Genomic DNA, 19,102 nt, shown 5'->3' on the forward strand with positions numbered 1-19,102 from the left:
AAGAGTACCTTGAGACAGGCGTTTGGTTTAAGGTTTAAAAGCAAGTGAGATTTATTGGGGAAGTTACATGCTTGGATGGAAAAGCCTTTATTGCTGAGCTTTCAAGCTTCATTGTGCAGCGCAGAGAGGGAGAGAAGCTGCATGGCTAGTGGAGAATGTGGGCAGAGAAGGGAGCAAGGAGGAGGAAGTGAGAGACCCCTAAGAGTATCGGTCTACCAATCGGAGAAAACGAAAACAGAGGTAGAGAACGAGCACAAATAAATAGGAAGACTGTTCCTTACTATTTCTACCCTTGATAGTGAACAAGATGGAAGGTACTAATAGATTATGAAGCTAGAGTTGTCTACAACAGGCCAGGATCATCTCTCCTGACCAGCAAGGGGTCTTTGGTATCCCTTCAACTGGGACCTTCTTCTAACTGAGCAAAGAGGCACACTTAAGCGGTGACTCTCTTGTATCTAGTAGGAGAGACGATCTGCAGGTCAAAGGAGGGTCAAATCACTCCAGAAAGCATGGAACTTGTTTAAAACCACAATAATAGAAGCTCAGGTGGAATGTATACCAAGGAGGAGGAACAGTCCCACTACGTTCAGGAGGACACCGGCATGGCTAACAAGTAGAGTCGGGGAAGCTATAAAAGAGAAGAAGACTTCCTTCAGAAAATGGAAGTCCTGCCCAATATGACGAGAACAGGAAGGAACATAAACTCTGGCAAAAGGAATGCAAGGACACAATAAGGGATGCAAAAAGAGTTTGAAGAGCATATAGCTAGAAGTGTCATAGGAACAACAAAAATGTCTTGAAATGTATCGGAAGCCGAAAACTTGCCAGGGAGGCAGTTGGACCCTTAAATGATGAGGCTGTGAAAGGGATTATTAAGGAGATTGCAGAGAAGCTGAATGAGTTCTCTGCATCGGTCTTCACCTCTGGAACTGAGTTTCTCGGGCTTGGAGGCTGAAGAACTGGGCCAATTAGAGGTGACATGAGAAGATGTTCTACACTGTCTTGAAACACTAAAAATTAACAAATTACAAGGGCCAGATGGCATCCACTCATGAAATAACTCAAATGTGAAATTGCTGATCTCCTCGCAAAAATATATAACTTGTCCCTACAATCAGGCTCTGTACCAGAGGACTGGAAGGTAGCTAATATAAATCCAATTTTCAAAAGGGGGGTTGGGAAATTACAGCCTGGTCATCTTAACTTCTGTGCAGGGTAAATTGATGGAAAGCGTACTTAAGGACAACGCTGTTAAACATAGGCCTTGCTGAAGGAGAAGCAGCATGGCTTCTGCAAGGGCAAATCTTGCCTATCTAACCTTTTGGAGTTCTTTGAGAATGTCAACAGGCATGTAGATAAATGTAATATGGTTAACATATAGTATACTTGGACTTCCAAAAGGTTTTTGACAATGTTCTCCACCAGAGGCTCTTGAATAAACTTAGCAATCATGGGATAAGGAGACAGATTCATGTGTGGACTGGTAACTGGTTGAAGCATAGGACACAGAGTGTAGGAATAAATGGACAGTCTTCACAGTGGAAGTAGGAAGTAAGTAAGAAGTGGGGTCCCCCAGGAATCTCTACTGGGACCAGTGCTCTTAAACTTGTTCATAAATGATCTAGAAGTTAGGGTAACCAGTGAGTGCTTACCCCACAAAGTGACCAAATTTACAGGTGACACTAAACTATTTAGGGCAGTGAAATTCAAAACTGATTGTGAGGAGCTCCAAAAGGATCTCTCCAAACTGGGGGAGTAGGCAACAAAATGGCAAATGTGGTTCATGGTAAGCAAGTGTGAAGTAATGCATATTGGGACAAAAAAAACCCCACCCAACTTCACATATGCTGATGGGGTCTGAACTGTCAGTACCAGAGCGCTTTCCAGATTAACCCCTACAGTGTCTCTAAGTGTGCTTCCATACTTCCTGTGTTGTGACACCACAGTCCCTAGCTGTCAGCCAGGTGCTGTTTACACTTCAGATGCCTTGTTTTGGATTCTACCACTGCAGTTTAGTGCTATAACATTTTATGTTAGTTGCAAAAACAATAGCTGTATCTTCCATTGTAGATTCTGGGGATCTTTTTCAATTTGATCCTGCCAAGCCAAAGCATTTTACCCCGGTTATAGCGGGTAACCTGGAAAGCGCCCAAGAGAGTGATCTTGGAGTTATGGTGGACAGCTTGTTTGAAAGTGTCAACTCCAGGCATGGCAGCTGTGAAAAAGGCCAATTCCATGCTAGGGATCATTAGGAAGGGGACTGAAAATAAAAATGCTAATATTATAATACCCTTCTACGAAACTATGGTGCAGCCCCATTTGGGCAACCAAGATCAGGAGCCTGGAGCACCTTCCTTATGAGGCAAGGCTACAGCAACTGGAGCTCTTTAGTTTGGAAAAGAGGCAACTATGGGGAGACGTGATAGAGGCATATAAAATTATGCATAGAGTAGGCAGAAATTGTTCTCCCTCTCGCAACACTAGAACCAGGGGTCATCCCATGAAACTGAAGCCTGGGAAATATAGGACCAACATAAGGAAGTGCTCTCTTCATACAGTGCATAATTAATCTATGGAATTCACCACATCCTGTGGCAAGGATAGCCACTAGCTTGGATGGCACTGAAAGGGGCTTGGAGGATGGGTCTATCAGTGGCTACTAGTCTAGAGGCCGCTTCCCGCCTCGGGGGCAAGATGCCTCTGAATACCAGTTGCAGGGGAGCAACAGCAAGAGAGAGGGCATTGCATTCCCTCTCATTTCCTGTGGGCTTCCCAGAGGCCTCTGGTGGGCCACTGTGGGAAACAAGATGCCGAACTAGATGGGCCTTCTTGGGCCTGATCCAGCAGAGCTATTACGTTCTCATGTTAAATGCAGTGCCCCTCCTGGGGCGGCTGCAAGTGCCTGCCTCTTCCTTTTAGACTGTCAGCCCCTTGGAGACAGGGAACCATCTTGTATGTCCTTCTGTGTAAACTGCTTTGACAACTTTTGTTGAAGCAATATATAGATATTCCTAGTAGTAGGAATGATGAGCTCCTGGCCTCTCTGGGTTATGTCCCCAGCTGTGCTTTTTCAGCTCGTGAAGTTGAACCACTGATTCAGAGATGCCCAGGGTTGTCTGTCCTGGCTGGTGGCAGCTCTGCAGTGTCTTCAGCCGAGAGGGGTCCCTCTTTCAGCCACTTGAGAACCCCTAACGTGAAGCTGTTGTCTGGCTCAAGGTTGGGTTTGCTCTCTGGCCAATAAAGCTTCCTTTCAAGCTGCATCCAATTCAGGCTCTGTAGCCCAGTATGGTCTACTCTGGCTGGAAGCAGCTCTCCCAACTCCTGGGAGAGACCTTACTGCTCTAAATTTCCAATGGGACTGGTACCATCTTCATGCAAAAATGAGGCTGCCACTTGTGGTGGATATTGAAATGAAATTGCCATCTTTCCTTATCCTGTTTGATTCAGCTGGGTTTAGAGATGACCTTCTTACCGATGGCTCTTGACCTTGCAGTTCATTCATATAAGATGCTTATATGAACTTGATGTGTTTTTAGGAGCTATTGCATGGGTGCTTTCCAGATTAGACACTGCATCAGGGTCATGTCATATCTCTGAAGAATGCTTCCACACTTCCTGCATGGTGACACCACAGTCCCTACCTGGGCAGCAGGGTGCCGTTCACATTGCCAATGCCTTGTTTTGAATTTAATCTCTGTGATACAGAGCTAGGACATTGTATATCCAGCATAAGGAAGTTGCTGTTTTTTCAGGTTGTTAGTTGCTGCAAGACTGCTCCCAATGCTGTTTATGTCTTCAGTGCAACTTGCCTGCACGCATTGTGCATTCTGTTGAGGCATCTTGCTGCTGTTGAGCAGCTAGTCTGGGAAGTGCCATGTATGCCCCTTTGCTCAGTCCTAAGGATTGGGAAAGGATTTATATCTACTTAATGAGATTCCATTCAAAGAGGCACTAAAATTAAGAACATAAGAACAGCCCTGCTGGATCAGGCCCAAGGCCCATCTAGTCCAGCATCCTGTTTCGCACAGTGGCCCACCAGATGCCTCTGGAAGCCACAGACAGGAGTTGCGGGCGTGCCCTCTCTCCTGCCATTACTCCCCTGCAACTGGTACTCAGAGGCATCCTGCCTTTGAGGCTGGAGGTGGCCCACAGCCCTACGACTAGTAGCCATTGATAGACCTCTCCTCCATGAAGTCATCCAAACCCCTCTTAAAGCCATCCAGGTTGTTGGCTGTCACCACATCCTGTGGCAGAGAGTTCCACAAGTGGATCACGCATTGTGTGAAAAAGTACTTCCATTTGTTGGTCCTAGACCTCCTGGAAATCAATTTTATGGAGTGACCCCTGGTTCTAGTGTTGTGTGAGAGGGAAAAGAATTTATCTCTCTCCACTTTCTCCACACCATGCATGATTTTATAGACCTCTATCATGTCACCCCGCAGTTGTCTTTTTTCTAAACTAAAAAGCCCCAGGTGTTGTAGTCTTGCCTCATAAGAAAGGTGCTCTAGGCCCCTGATCATCTTGGTTGCCCTCTTCTGTACCTTCTCCAGATCAACAATGTCACTTTAAAGATGTGGTGACCAGAATTGTATGCAGTACTCCAAGTGTGGTCGCACCATAGTTTCATATAAGGGCATTATAATGTTAGCCATTTTATTTTCAATCCCCTTCCCAATGATCCCTAGCATGGAATTGGCCTTTTTCACAGCTGCCACACATTGAGTCAACACTTTTAACGAGCTGTCCACCATGACCCCAAGATCCCTCTTCTGGTCCGTCACCAACAGCTCGGATCCCATCAGCATATACTTGAAGTTGGGATTTTTCGTCCCAATGTGCATCACTTTACACTTGCTAACATTGAACCACATTTGCCATTTTGTCACCCACTCCCCCAGTTTGGAGAGATCCTTTGGGAACTGCTCACAATCCGTTTTGGATTTCACTACCCGGAAGAGTTTAGTATCATCTGCAAATTTGGCCACATCACTGCTTACCCCTGCTTCTAGATCATTTATGAATAAATTAAAAAGCACCGGCCCCAGTACAGATCCCTGGGGGACCCCACTTCTTACTTCCCTCCATGGTGAAAACTCTCCATTTATACCTACCCTCTGTTTCCTGTCTTTCAACCAGTTAGCAATCCACACATGTACTTGTCCCTTTTATCCCATGACCGCTAAGTTTCCTCAGGAGTCTTTGATGAGGAACTTTGTCAAAAGCTTTTTGGAAGTCCAGGTAGACTATGTCAACTGCATCACCTTGATCCACATACTTGTTGACACTCTCAAAGAACGCCAAAAGGTTGGTGAGGCAAGATTTACCTTTGCGGAAGCCATGCTGGCTAACTCCCAGCAGGGCCTGTTCTTCTAGGTGCTTTACAATTTTATCCTTGAGGATGCTTTCCATCAATTTGCCTGGAATGGACGTTAGGCTAACAGGCCTGTAATTTCCCAGATTGCCGCTGGATCCCTTTTTGAAAATGGGTGTTATATTTGCTACTCTCCAGTTCTCTGGTACAGAGCCCAATTTCAGGGATAAGTTAAATATTTTAGCAAGGAGGTCGGCAATTTCACATTTGAGTTCTTTGAGGACTCTTGGATGGATGCCATCTGGCCCTGGTGATTTGTTAGCTTTCAGTTTTTCCAGACAGTTTAGAACATCATCCCTTGTCACTTCTATCTGACTCAGCTCTCTAGCCTCCATCCCTAAAAAGCCTGGTTCAGGAACAGGTTTATGCTCAGTATCCTCTGCCATGAAGACAGACGCAAAGAACTCATTCAGCTTCTCTGCAACCTCCAAATCCTCCTTAATAATCCCTTTCACTCCCTCATTGTCTAATGGCCCAACTGCCTCCCTGGCAGGTTTCCTGCTTCTGATGTACTTAAAGAAGTTTTTGTTATTCTTCTTGATACTTTTGGCTAAATGTTCCTCAAACTCTCTTTTTGCCTCACTTATTGTCAATTTGCATTCTTTTGCCAGAGTTTGTGTTTCTTTCTGTTCTCTTCATTTGGACAGGCCTTCCAATTTTGGAAGGAAGTCTTCTTCCCTTTTATGGCTTCCTTGATGATACCCGTTAGCCATGCTGGCATCCTCCTGGACTTGGTGGTACCTTTCCTCCTTTTGGGTATACAATCTAACTGGGCTTCTAGTATTGTGGTTTTGAGGAAACTCCATGCACTCTGGAGCGAAGTGACTCTCCCGATTTTCCCTTTCAGCTTTCTTTTCACTATACTCCCCATTTTGGAGAAGTTTCCTCTTCTGAAATTCAAAATGTCCGTGTTAGACATCCTTGGTGATTCTCTCCCCGCATGTATGCTGAATTTGATGGCACTGTGGTCACTGTTCCCTAAAGGGTCGATGACCCTGACATCATGCACCAGGTCCTGGGTGTCACTCAGAATTAGGTCCAAGGTCGCCTTCTCTCTGGTCGGTTCCATGACCAACTGTTCTAGGGCACAGTCATTTAGCGTATCTAGAAATTTGACCTCTTTGTCCTGACCTGAATGTGGATTTACCCACTTTATGTGTGGGTAATTGAAGTCATCCATAATTACAGCCCTGCCTCTCCTTGATGCCTCCTTGATTTCCTCCTGCAACTCCCAGTCACTGTCGGCATTTTGATCCGGAGGGCGATAGCACGTTCCCTTTCCGGCCTTGTATAGTCACCCACAGGGTTTCTGTGGAGGACTCCAGTCCACCTAGGTTTTCTAGCTTGTTAGATTCTATCCCTTCTTTAACATACAGCGCTACCCCTCCTCCAAGGCGCCCCTCCCTGTCCTTTCTATAGAGTTTATACCCAGGGATAACAGTGTCCAACTGGTTCTAACTGTTCTACCATGTTTCTGTTATGCCCACTATATCTCTGCATTAGCAACCAAGCACTCCAGCTCACCCATCTTGGCTCGGAGGCGTCTGGCATTGGCATATAATTGTATGTGACTGGTTTCCTATTAAGGGGGAATAGGAATGCAGACTCTCACTAAGTTGTGAAAACATTTAGGATAAGAGTGGCAGACTCAGAAAGATGTCAAGATGTCTTGGGGGCAGCTTATGAGTATAAACTCTGAGATTGTGAATTAAGACTAATGTCACTTGTACCATGAGTAAACTAGATCTTAATAGAGATTTGGTCTCTAAAATTCCTATTAATTGGTCTCCAATTAAAGTTCCTAATTCCTATTAACACCAGGAACATAGACCTGGTATAACTCCTAGACTGGAGCCTTGCGCACACACACACACAAATGTTTCCTGATACAGTTGAAGGCTAATCGAAATACTGAGGTGTTTATCTCTAACTGGGGGCAGTTGGTAACCAACTGAGCTATCAGTCAGAAAGCAGGGAAAGATCCAGAGCCAGTGCTAAGTGGGGGAAGAAGGTGATGATCCTCCCCTCACCTGTGGCCTGCTCATCTTTGGCTCTCTGGGTTCCTGAGCAGCGGCTCTCTTCTACCACCATAGGACTGTCCTGTCTCTTCCCCGCCATATCCTATTCTCCTCTGCTGCACCAGATCCTTGACAAGTGTTGCCCTAGAGCAGGGCTTCCCTACTTGGGGGGCGGGGGGGTCTCCCAGTTGCTGTTGGACTACAACTCCTATCATGCCCTGCACCAATGGTCAATCATGGCAGGGGACGATGGGAGTTGCAGTCCAGTTCTAGCTTAGTTTTTTGTTTTTTGTTTTCTGTTAGTGGTTTGTGCCAGGCTGTTCGCAAACCACTTTTGTTAAAGATGGAGCAGGGGGTGCATTCGATGAGGTTGGGGCAGCTACTTCAGTAGTGGTGGGGAACAGAGGATTAGGCATTGGCAGGCCGTTACAGGGGAAGGGCGTCCTATTGTTTCCCCTTCCAGCTAGGCCTGTTGGCTCTCGGGCCTCGCGGAGTAGTACCAACTCCACAATGAGCCTAACCATGCTCCTTTGTAATGCCAAGTCAGTTCAAAATAAGATCGAAATCATGCATGATTTGATCGTGGATGAAGAAGCCAACCTGGCTTGTGTAACTGAGACCTGGTTGTGAGAGGCTAGTGGCCCTGTGTGGGCCCAGCTTCTTCCTCCAGGATACTCTGTTGTTGGGGGAAGTGGGCAAGGGGGTGGAGTGGTTATGGTCTTTAAGAATAAGATCTCCCTTACCAGAATCCCTGTGAGAGAACGGACTTGTATTGAGTGTGTGTACCTTAGGCTGGAGACTTGGGAAAGACTGGGGATTCTGTTGGTGTACTAACCAGTTTGCCATCTCCCTAACTGAGCTGACAAAGCTGGTTGCTGAGATGGATTTGGAGTCACCCAGGCTTTTGGTGGTAGGTGATTTCAGCATCCATTTTAGGACTGGCTTGTCTGGTGCTGCTCAGGAGTTCATAGCGGCCATGACAACTATGGTTCTATTGCAATTCATCCTAGGACTTACACATGTGCTGGTCATGTGCTGGATTTGGTCTTCTGCTCAGATCAGGGGGGTCTTCATGGGTGGGTCTCTTGTAGTCTCCCCATTGTCATGGACGAACCACTTCCTGGTTACGGTTGGTCTCACAGTCACCTCTGAGGACTGCGGGGGTGGTGGACCTCTTAGAATGGTCTGCCCGAGAAGGCTGTTGGATCCAGTAGGATTCCAAAGAGCCTTGGAGGGTTTTGGAGTTGGGTTTGCCAGTTTTAAGAGGGGCTTGGATAACTTAATGGAGGAGAGGTCTGTCAACGGCTACTAGTTGGAGGGCTATAGGCCACCTCCAGCCTCAAAGGCAGGCTGCCTCTGAGTACCAGTTGCAGGGGAGTGACAGCAGGAGAGAGGCCATGCCCTCAATTCTTGCCTGTAGGCTTCCAGCGGCATCTGGTAGGCTACTGTGCAAAACAGGATGCTGGACTAGATGGGCCTTGGGCCTGATCCAGCAGGGCTGATCTTATGTTCTACTATACAGAGACCCTCAGAGCTCCATTATGTCACTAATACTTAACATTTACATGAAACAGCTTGGTGAGGCCATCGGGGGATCATTTGCTTGTTGGTATCAATAGACTGATGATATATCAATCTATTGATAAATCTATTTCTCCTTGTCATCAGTGTTGCATCAACTGCATTACCAGTTGCGGGGGAGCAAGAGCAAGGACCTCCTCTCATCTTTTGCCTGTGGGCTTCTCAGAGAACTCTGGCGGGCCACTGTGTGAAACAGGATGCGGAACTAGATAGGCCTTGGGCTTGATCCAGCAGGGTTATTCTTGCATTGCATTCTTGTCAGGAAATGGCATTAGCCTCTTAAATGCCCTACAGGCATTTAACCTGTATGCCCTACAGGCATTTAACGGGCTAGATGAGGGATAATAAACTGAAGCTGAATCCAAGCAAGACAGAGGTGCTCATTGTTGGGGTTGTAATGTCATGCATAAATGCAGTTCTGGATTGATCTGGCCTTCCTGCCTTGACATGAGGAGCCATTTCTTGTCCCATAGTTCCTTGGAAGGCGAAAAGCATTACTCTTATGTCTATGAACTGTGCACCAGTCTTTCTGTTCTAAGTGCCAAGGCTACTGATAAAAGACCAGTCTGATTCACATTAGGAAAAGAATGTGAATAAGCAAAAACAACATTTCAAAAACTGAATAATATAAACTAAATGATTGTTTTGAATTAGGAGGGGTTGTTGGAGTGGTGGTTTTTCATTTTTTTAAAAAATGAAGTTCTCCGGGGAACACACACACACACACACACACACACACACACGGAGCTTTGAATCATGAGCTGACCACATTTTTCAAACAGCCAGCCTAAGGGCTGTGTTGTCTGAGGACTTCTAAAGCTTTTTAAAGTTACTTTTAGAAAAGCAAGATAAAGCAAGTCTTTCTAAAAGACTAGAAATGTTTCTGAGAAGCCAGGATACTTTAAGAGCCACTCTTTAATGCATACTAGAGCTAGCCTTTTGGGTCTGAGAGAGTTTTTCAAGCCTTGATTGGTTACTTACTGATCTTCAGTGATTGGTTTTAATCTATGCATTCCTTTTAACACAACCCTTTCTGTAATGGCAAGTTATTTTTCTTTATGCAAGCCTTTTTCAATATAAACTTGTGTCTTCTCTCCCATGAAGACCCTATGCTACCAAACCTCTGTACCATAATGTTTGTATTAGATTTTGTTAGACAATAAAAGCTATGTAGAAAAGAGCTCACCCTTCTAGTCTGTCTAAACGATACCCAAACACTGTTAGTGTTGACAGGGTGTCTATTTCAAGATAAGAGAGATTGATTCGGATTTTTAAAAGTTCCTGGCAGGTTTGGCCCCGTCTCTTGAAAGTTTCATCTTGACAGTAATCGGCAAGACAGAATAGGACTCCCTGTTCTGGATGAGATTACACTCCCCCAGGAAAAACAAGTTGGTAGCTTGGGAGTGCTCTTGGACCCGGGTCTCAGCCCAGTGCCTCAGGTTGTGGCTGTGGCCAGGAGCTCTTTTTATGAGCTGTGACTGATTCAACTCCTCCACCCATTCCTTGAGGAGAATGACCTGAAAACAGTAATGTCCAGGTTGGATTACTGCAATGCACTCCATGTAGGGCTACCTTTTGTATGTAGTTTGGAAACTTCAGTCAGTTCAAAATGCAGCAGCCATATTGGTCTCTGGGGTACCCCAGAAAGACCACATTGTGCCTGTTCTTACAGTTGCACTGGCTGCCTGTGTTTTTCCGGGCAAAGTACAAAGTGCTGGTTATTACCTTTTACAGCCCTGAATGGCTTAGGTTCAGGTTACCCAAGAGCCTTTCTGTACAAGATCCCATAACTCATTGAGATAATCTGGAGGGGTCCATCTTCGGGTGCCAGCAGGGCATCTGATGGAGACCTGGGCTAGGGCCTTCTCCCCTTAGCTAAGCAGGGTTTGCCCTGGTTGCATATGAATGGGAGACTAGAAGTGTGAGCACTGGAAGATATTCTGCTTAGGGGAGGGAGCCACTCTGGGAAGAGCAGAAGGTTCCAAGTTGCCTCCCAGGCAGCATCTCCAAGATAGGGCTGAGAGAGATTCCTGCCTGCAACCTTGGAGAAGCCACTGCCAGTCTGTGTAGACAATACTGAGCTAGATGGACCAATGGTCTGACTCAGTATATGGCAGCTTCCTATGTTCCTAGGTTATAGAACGCACTCCCCATGGACATGGACATGAGAGGATTATCTTCCTTAGAGGCCTTCAGGAGAGCCTTAAAGACCCATCTTTTTAGCCTGGCTTTTAATGATATTTAGTGTTAATGCTAATTTTAATCTGCTTTTAAATTGTGTTTGGTTTTAATTGGTGTATGTTTTTTATTTTGGTGTAAACTGTCCTGAGCCACTTCAGGAAGGGCAGTATATAAACTGAATAACTAAAATAAGCCTCTTGAGAACCCCCTGCGCTAGATAGTTCAGCCACTACTGCTGGCAGCATTTCAGAAAGACTGTAGGTGGCGGAGCTCTCATTCCCTGGAAGCCTGGGGTCATGAACGTAACTCCGATGCTTCTTCCTCCCAGCCATGGATTTCCCCAGCCCCAGTGTGTGCTCTGCTGTCCCAATTCCAGCTCGGCTGCCGTGCCTGAACCGCCAGCTTGGCCAAGAAGACTGTGAGGCTCTGGGGTGTTGCTACAACTCCAGAGACAGGGTGACTCCCTGCTACTATGGCAGCAAAGGTGAGTGAAGCCACTGGGGCCCCCGGCATGCGGTGGGCAGTCACTGTCTTATTCCAGCTCCAGATCCTTGGATTGACTAGCCTGTTGCCCTATTAGGGCAGGCAAGAAATCATTAATGCACACCAGTTGCAAAAACGGTAAGACGTTCTCTCGTCTCCTGTGCCTTGGGGAATACCTCTTCTAATACGGTGCCTGCAGTGCTGCTGGCTGGCAGGAGACATTTTGGCATTCCCTCCTGTTTGTAAGAGGAATGCCTCTAACATGATGACTTCCTTGTATGTCTCTGGACTTGATCTGCACAGCTGAAATGTTCTGAACTGGGCGACTGCTCTAACCCCCCCCCCCCCGAATTGCTACAAGCAGGTGTTGTGAGCAGCCCGGCTGTCACTCACACAACTGTGGCCAATCAGGCTACTTCAGATTCGTTATACGTGAGATCACCTGCATTAGGGAAAGAGAGAGATAACAAGCACCCCACACAGACTATAATTTAAAGGGCTTTATTGAAACTAGGATTACATTCCAGCAATTAAGCACGCAGGCATGCAAGTAAATACTTATTCACGGTAATGTAGAATTCTCAACAGCATTTTAAAATCATTCATCCTCACTGGAAACAGTTAACATGCTGAAAGCAATTTCTGCTCTGAGTACAGTGGAGATACATTCCTGTCTAGTCCGGCATTCTAGGCCAAGGCAGAATGCTGTTAGGCCAGCTAGCGGGCTGAGAGCAACCCTCCTGGGAAGCAAAGAAGACAGAGATTGAAAGGAGAGGAGACAAGATGAGAAAGGTGTGTTAGTCTTGGAGGAAGGCATCCGTTTATTTATTTATTTTACATATTTGTATACCACCCAAAACCTACGTCTCTGGGCTGTTTACAACAAAATAAAAACAACATTAAAACATTAGTTAAAAACAAAACCAAGAAATTTAAAATACAACAATTTACATTTTTTTTAATTCTAAAAACATTAAAAACTTTTAAAAGACTTTTAAAGAATTGTCAGAGATGGGGAGGCTCTTATTTCACCAGGGAGTGCATTCCAAAGCTTCGGGGCAGCAACGGAGAAGGCCCGTCCCCTGAGTAGCCACCAGACGAGCCGGTGGCAAATGCAGACGGACAGTGTTGTGGATATAATATGTGCTGATCCAAGCCGTCTATATCTTCAGGAGGCCATGGGAGGGGAGGAACGCCGGGAGGCTGTAAGCTGCCCAGGCAGCTGAGGTCGAGTGTCCAAGAATGGCTATGAGGCACAGGTTGCTTCAACAGCCTAAGATCCACATAATAATCCAAGAGGCAGGAGTGCCCCCCCCCCAATAGGGCAGACATCCAACTCTCCAGGGTCTGAGTAGGGCTTCTCTCCTAATGTGCTTGCCCCTCTCTCTCTCTCTCTCTCTCTCTCTCTCTCTCTCTCTCTCTCTCTCTCTCTCTCTCTCTCTCTCTCTCCTCTTTTTGGGAGGGTTATGTACACCCCCTTATATAACCTCCCCTCAAACTGTCTGTCATATCTTTAATCAAAGTCAGTCACGTCAATCCTTTCTCAGGGTCCATCCTTAATGTAAACACGCTCTGGTCTCGGATCCTTGCATGGTGGGGTTCAGACCTATTGTTTACCTAATCTAAAAAGGAAACAATCCTGTTTGTGCCCAGCTTTGACCAGTCTGTGGTCCTAATTGGCACCTTTTCAGTTCCAAGAAATATTATTTAGAGATTCTTAGCATGCAAAGAATTGTTGTTAGGAAATAGCATGCAAGAATGTTATTAGGAGTTGGCATGTAGTGCAATTCAGCACTTATTGTGTAAACATATGTACCCCTATCATATGTAGGAACTGGTAATCTAAAATGTGGTTTCCTAAGACCTTCTAAATATGATTAACACAGCAAGTTTCAAGCTGGTTCTCATGAATGACATCAACATAGCACAATGCATTAAAAAAAACTCCAAGGCAGGATGGGCTAAATTTCCCTTCTCCTCAGGCCTTGACTACAGAATAAACAATTCCATTTCAGTTAGTTTGGCTCACAGAACCAAAGTTCACCCTTCAGTTTCTCGCAACCCAACCATATTAGACACCGGCCTGAGCTTTACCTTCTGTAAAACTCTGCTGCTGTTCCCAATCCCAAGGTGCTCACCACACAGGAGAAAGGTACCCTTCCCGTGGGGCAACTCCACTCTCAAGTCAGAGGACTACTGCCAGCTTACCTTCCTTCAGACACCATCCCAACTCATGCTCAAAGTAGCTAAGGGGAGTGAGTGTCTCCGCTTATTCTCGTAGCAACCACATGAAGCACCATGGTTTATGATGGTGACGAGCCTTCATAACCAAGTGGGGATGGGACCCTAGATCCAGTTGAACTGCCCATGTCTGCACAAACAAATGTGTGTTTGGAGGGAAGGGCTCCATGTTGGCAGCTGTGGATGGGGAGGCCCTTGTAGGCTCAGCCGATGCCAGAGATAGGGGAGAGGCTAGACAGCCGAGTGTGCACAGGCAAGTTAGTGGTCTTCCTTCCTCTACAGCAGGGCTGCTCAACTTTGGCCCTCCTGCAGATGTCAGCCTACAATTCCCATAATCCCTGGCTATTGACTGTTGTGGCTGAGGATTATGGGAGTTGTAGTCCAAAAGCAGCTGGAGGGCCGAAGTTGAGCAGCCCTGCTCTACAGGCAGGAAGAGTTGCTCCAGCTGCGCTGCCAACACAGCGCGGGCTGATTCTGGCTCCAAACGGGGCCACACGGCCCCGTTTGGGACCGAAATAACACCCCCGCACCTGGGGCCACACTCGCGGCCCCTGATTGGGTGTGGCCCAGGCTCTTTGAACCCGTTCGCCCAATGGTGGCTCCCTGGGAGTTGCTGCCAGTCCTGAGCTAAATGGAGAAAGGGTCAGACTTGGTAGAAGGCAGCTTCAGAGGAGGCACCCTGCAGAAATGCATCAGCACCAACTTGGGAAGTGGATCCCATTGCTTAGTGGGGCCTTCTCCCAGGTACACGTGCCTAGGATTGGAGACTTGGTTTAGGTGGGGCCATGCCTGGTGCAGTGTGAAGAAGCAATGGCTTTCTGACAACACCATGCAAGAGCCAAACGGCAGCTTCTAACTCGCAAGTCCCTTCTAAGGATCGCCAGATTTTTTCCCCTCTTGGATCAGCCAAGCTGGAGATGAATTCATAGTGAATAGAAGCCTGAATGTGGGGTTTGGGGGGAGTCGTGATGCCAAGTCCCACCATTGTGTAGCAGAGGTCCCCCTATGGACCAGGGCAAGGAAAACTGGAGGGGGTTGTAGAGCCACCTTGTTCCCCTCCTGGTGGTGCAGCCCTCTTCCATGGGGTGGGAGCTGGGATGGAGAGCAGGTTGCTGAAGGAGAGATCTTGAGGGGAAATGAGCAGAGAAATGGGAGGGGAGATGCCTGTGTGGCTGGGGGGGGCGGGCTCTGAAATCCTCAAGCTCTCTGCTCATTTCTGGCTCCTTGTGGAATAACCCATTGGCAGTCTCTGAGATCCTGAGCAGGGGTGAAGAGTGACCAAAAGGCATCTTGGTGACTTTTTGGGGGGCTCCAAAGCTACAGTCCTCCAGCTACTGGACTACAACTCCCATCATCCCCGGCCACACCAGCCAATAGTCTGGGCCCCTTCCAGCCTCGGAGGCAAGCTGCCTCTGAATACCAGTTGCAGGGGAGTGACAACAAGAGAGGGGGCCTGCCCTCCCCTCTTGCCTGTGGGCTCCCCAGAGGCATCGGCTTCACATGGCGGCCCACCAGGATGCTGGACTAGACAGGCCTTGGGCCTGACCCTGCTGGGCTCTTACATTATGATAATGGAAATTGCAACTGAACCTCTTCAGAGGGGCCAAAGTCATGCTATCCTGCCCCACAGAATGGTGTTAAGTATTCCACCCGTGAAACATCTACAGTGAAGGCATGACACTTCCCTCCCATGCATGCCAGTGGGGAGCCTTCTGCGGCAGCTTCTCCATGCTTCTCTTCCGCAGTGACTGCCCACTGCACCCCGGATGGCCAGTTCTCCATCGCAGTCTCCAGGAATGCAACTCGCCCACCTCTCAACTTAGACTCGGTGCACCTGGTCAGCAACGAAAGAGGCAGGTGTGCCTCTGTTGCCAGGACCAACTTGTTCATCCTGTTCCAGTTCCCACTCTCTGCTTGCGGGACAACTTTCAAGGTAAGGGGGTGCCCATATTTGTCTTGAATGCTAGTGATATTTCTACCAATGCGGCAGGAATTGGGACTTTACCTTGGTGCTTGAGGAAGCTGATATTTTTCAGGGTCTGAGAGGTACACACCAGACTAATACGGGGCTACACTAATACCTTGATGTATGCTGCTCCTTTAGAACCAAGCTTGGGAGGCCTCAGGATGAGACGGGCAGTGTGTGTACTGGAGGATACCATTTCACTTCTGCAGCAGATGTCTCTGTGTGATTGTGCTTGTGTTATCTCTTGTAGGGCTGACTATCCTAAGGCCATATGAACCAGAGACAGTCTTGTGTTAGCCTTAAATTTTTTTTCTACCTTGGACTTCTACAAAGCCATAAATACTCTGGTTGGTTTTTAAGTCTGGTATCTGATGCTGTTGCTAGCTCGCATTGCCAGTACAAACTCAGGCCTCTTTATACAGGCCCTGCTAAACTGGGCCAAAGGTTTCTTCTTACTTGGCATCCTGGCTTCCCACAGTGGCCAGCCACAGGCAGGAGAGAAAGATGCAGCCTTTCCCATTTCATATACATTGTTTTGTATTTAGAGCAGGCCTACTCAACTTTGGCCCCCCAACTGTTTTTGGACTACAACTCCCATAATCCCCAGCTACAGTAGCCAATAGCCAGGGGTTATGGGAGTTGTAGGCCAATATTTACAGGAGCTCCAAAGTTGAGCAGCCCTGATTTTAGAGGTAGGCTGCCTCTGAACATGGAGGCACAACTGAAATATCATTATTATTGATGGCCCTCCATGGACATAGCCACAAACCTATGAAAAGACCTTGACCAAAAGGAGAAAAGGTTCTCTAGGGCAGGGACAGGGCAACCTCCTGCTACTCCGGATGTTACCAGACTGCCAGAGCTGCCTCCCCCTGCCCTAGAGAAATGGCTGCTATTCATTTTTAACTTGTTATATTTTATCTGTCTGTGGTATAGGTTGCCTTAAAATTGAGTTGTTGAAACTCAAGGTCCTGACTTGGCTAGAGAGTGTGTGTCCTCCAAATGGCAGGGCGAAGAGACCCCTTTCAGTGATGACTTTCTTCTGTTTAGCGGGGGAGAGCAGCTGGCCCTGTCCAGTCCCAGCACAGTGGCTGTTGCTGGTGTCTACCTTGTACTTCTTCTCCAGTTGGGAGCCCCTTTGGGAACACAGCCATTTGATTCCTCTTTCTGTGTAAACTGCTTTGCAAACCTTTTACTGAAAAGGTGATATAAATATGCTTGCTTTTAAAAGAGCGGAAAGGCATAAGCTAGAGTTTAGTCCCTCAGATTATGAGCGGCCTCGGAACACAAAAATAACTGAACTTCAGAGTTTTGCATAATGCATTTTCACTCAAAGGGGTTTCTAATACAGATAGGCTTACTGCAAACTCGTTAAATAAGTTTTTGTTGTTATTGCTGCATCTTGGCCAGGTAAACTTATTTCTATTTTCATGGCCCTAAAACACTTTGTAGATCTGCAGGGCCTCTCAGGCTTGACACAGCTTAGGGCCTCCACATGTCACAATCGGGCCCGGACAATTCTTCCTCCTGATGGAGGGCTGTGGCCAAACCTCTGGCAGAAGGCCGTGTCCGAACCTTGCCCTAGCTCTGGACGCAAGATTCCCCCTCCCACCAAGCTTGGTTTCCATGCAGGAATCCCCCAGCCAGCGGCTGTATGAAAACGAGCTGATGGCAGACAGGCAGATCCTGAGATCCCGCGCAGGCTCCATCACCCGGGACAGCCGCTTCAGGTAAGGAGGAGGGAGGTGGCTCAGAGCCAAGGAGGAGCTTGGACAGGGCTACTCTTCAGGGTCTTCTCCCGGTTGGCACACACGGGTACAGAAAACACTTCATCTATCCGCCTGGAGACAAATTTGATAGTTAAATTATTTAAGTAAATAAAATACACCTGACAAATATTTACCCTGCAATAAACCTGGTCTTTAAGGTGCTCCAAGGTTCTCTGCTGTAGGAGAGATGGGTTGCCCCTGATAACTGGGCAAAAAGGCACCCTTTTAAAGGGGTGATGCTCTTGTATAGCAGAGGAGATGGCCCTATTCAACCCAGGACAGCATCCATCCAGTGACTGCTGCTGGTGTCTCTTTAGATCACGAGCCTCTCTGGATCAGGGGACCATCTTTTCTTTTCTTTTCCCCTATGGCAATCGCTTTCAGGACTTTTGTTGGAAAACAGCAGATAAATAGTCCTGTGAACACAGCCCAAAAGGGCCTCTCCCCTCCTGCCAATGCTAAAGTGCCCAAGCACCGGAAGCAGGCCTGCTGGCCAGAGGGGTGGGGGTGGGGGCTCTTCTGGGGCTCCAGGCTCTCCCTGGGGGGTGCAGGCCTGACTGCTAACTCCCTCCCTCCCCTTGCAGGCTGACGGTCCGCTGCAGCTACTCAGCAGAGGCTTCCCTGCCTCTCAGCGTCCTGGTCTCCCCTCCTCCTTCACTGATGCCCGTGGCCCAGCAAGGACCCCTCACCTTGGAGATGAGGATTGCAAGAAGTGAGTGGGCCGGGGACTCCAGCAAATCCTGCAGCTGGGGAAACTCATCCTGGCCCTGGTGGGATGTGAGAGGCCCGTGGCTGGCTGCTCCGCTCCTACATAGGCAGCTGCCTTGTACAGAGTCAAACCCTCCATCCACCTAGCTCAGGATTGTCTACACCGACTGGCAGCCACTCTCCAAGACTGGGGGATGCTACCAGGGGACTGATCATTGGACCTTCTGGATGCAAAGCAGGCTTACCACAGAGTTACTGCCCCGTTCCCAAAGATGGCATACATGGGTCTCCCATCTAGGCTCTGACCACACCGAGACCTGCTTAGCTTCAGCAAGGTGGCTGTATCATGTGCCCTTAGACCATGCCCTGGAACCCAGATTGTCTGTTTCTGAGAGAAACCTTGCCCTGTTAGAATGAAGCAGAGCAGAAATCTGTTCCTGTTATCTATCTTGCCACTCCAGGGTGCTTTCCAGATTAGCCGCTCAACAGCGGCAAAATGCATCTGTTCGGGCAAATCACATTCAAAACGTAAATAGCAAAGTGCTCAGCAGGGGGAGCAGTCTCACAGAAAACCCGAAAAAACAGCAATTTTTAAAACGCCAGATATACAATGTTATAGCACTATATCGCAGCGATTAAATTCGAAACAAGGCATTGGAAATATAAACAGCCCCCTGCTGGCAGAGTAGGGACTGCGGTGTTACAACACAGGAAGTGTGGAAGCACACTTTGCAGATACGCCGTGACCCCATTGCAGGTTCTAATCTGGAAAGCACCCAGG

General features: G+C 47.6%; 1 protein-coding gene across 3 annotated transcripts in view; it reads left to right on the forward strand.

The window, feature by feature from the left end:
- Positions 1-19,102, forward strand: part of LOC128345824 (zona pellucida sperm-binding protein 4-like) — a 40,640-nt gene that overhangs the window by 7,426 nt on the left and 14,112 nt on the right. For 2 of the 3 annotated variants that reach the window (XM_053298367.1, XM_053298369.1), the window contains 4 exons: positions 11,483-11,638; positions 15,624-15,811; positions 17,477-17,574; positions 18,198-18,325. In XM_053298367.1, the coding sequence (XP_053154342.1) occupies positions 11,483-11,638; positions 15,624-15,811; positions 17,477-17,574; positions 18,198-18,325 (570 nt within the window). The remainder of the gene's footprint in view (positions 1-11,482; positions 11,639-15,623; positions 15,812-17,476; positions 17,575-18,197; positions 18,326-19,102) is intronic. The other variant, XM_053298368.1, reaches the window with a different exon arrangement.

The sequence above is a fragment of the Hemicordylus capensis genome, chromosome 2, assembly GCF_027244095.1.
Source record: "Hemicordylus capensis ecotype Gifberg chromosome 2, rHemCap1.1.pri, whole genome shotgun sequence".
Lineage (NCBI taxonomy): Eukaryota > Metazoa > Chordata > Lepidosauria > Squamata > Cordylidae > Hemicordylus > Hemicordylus capensis.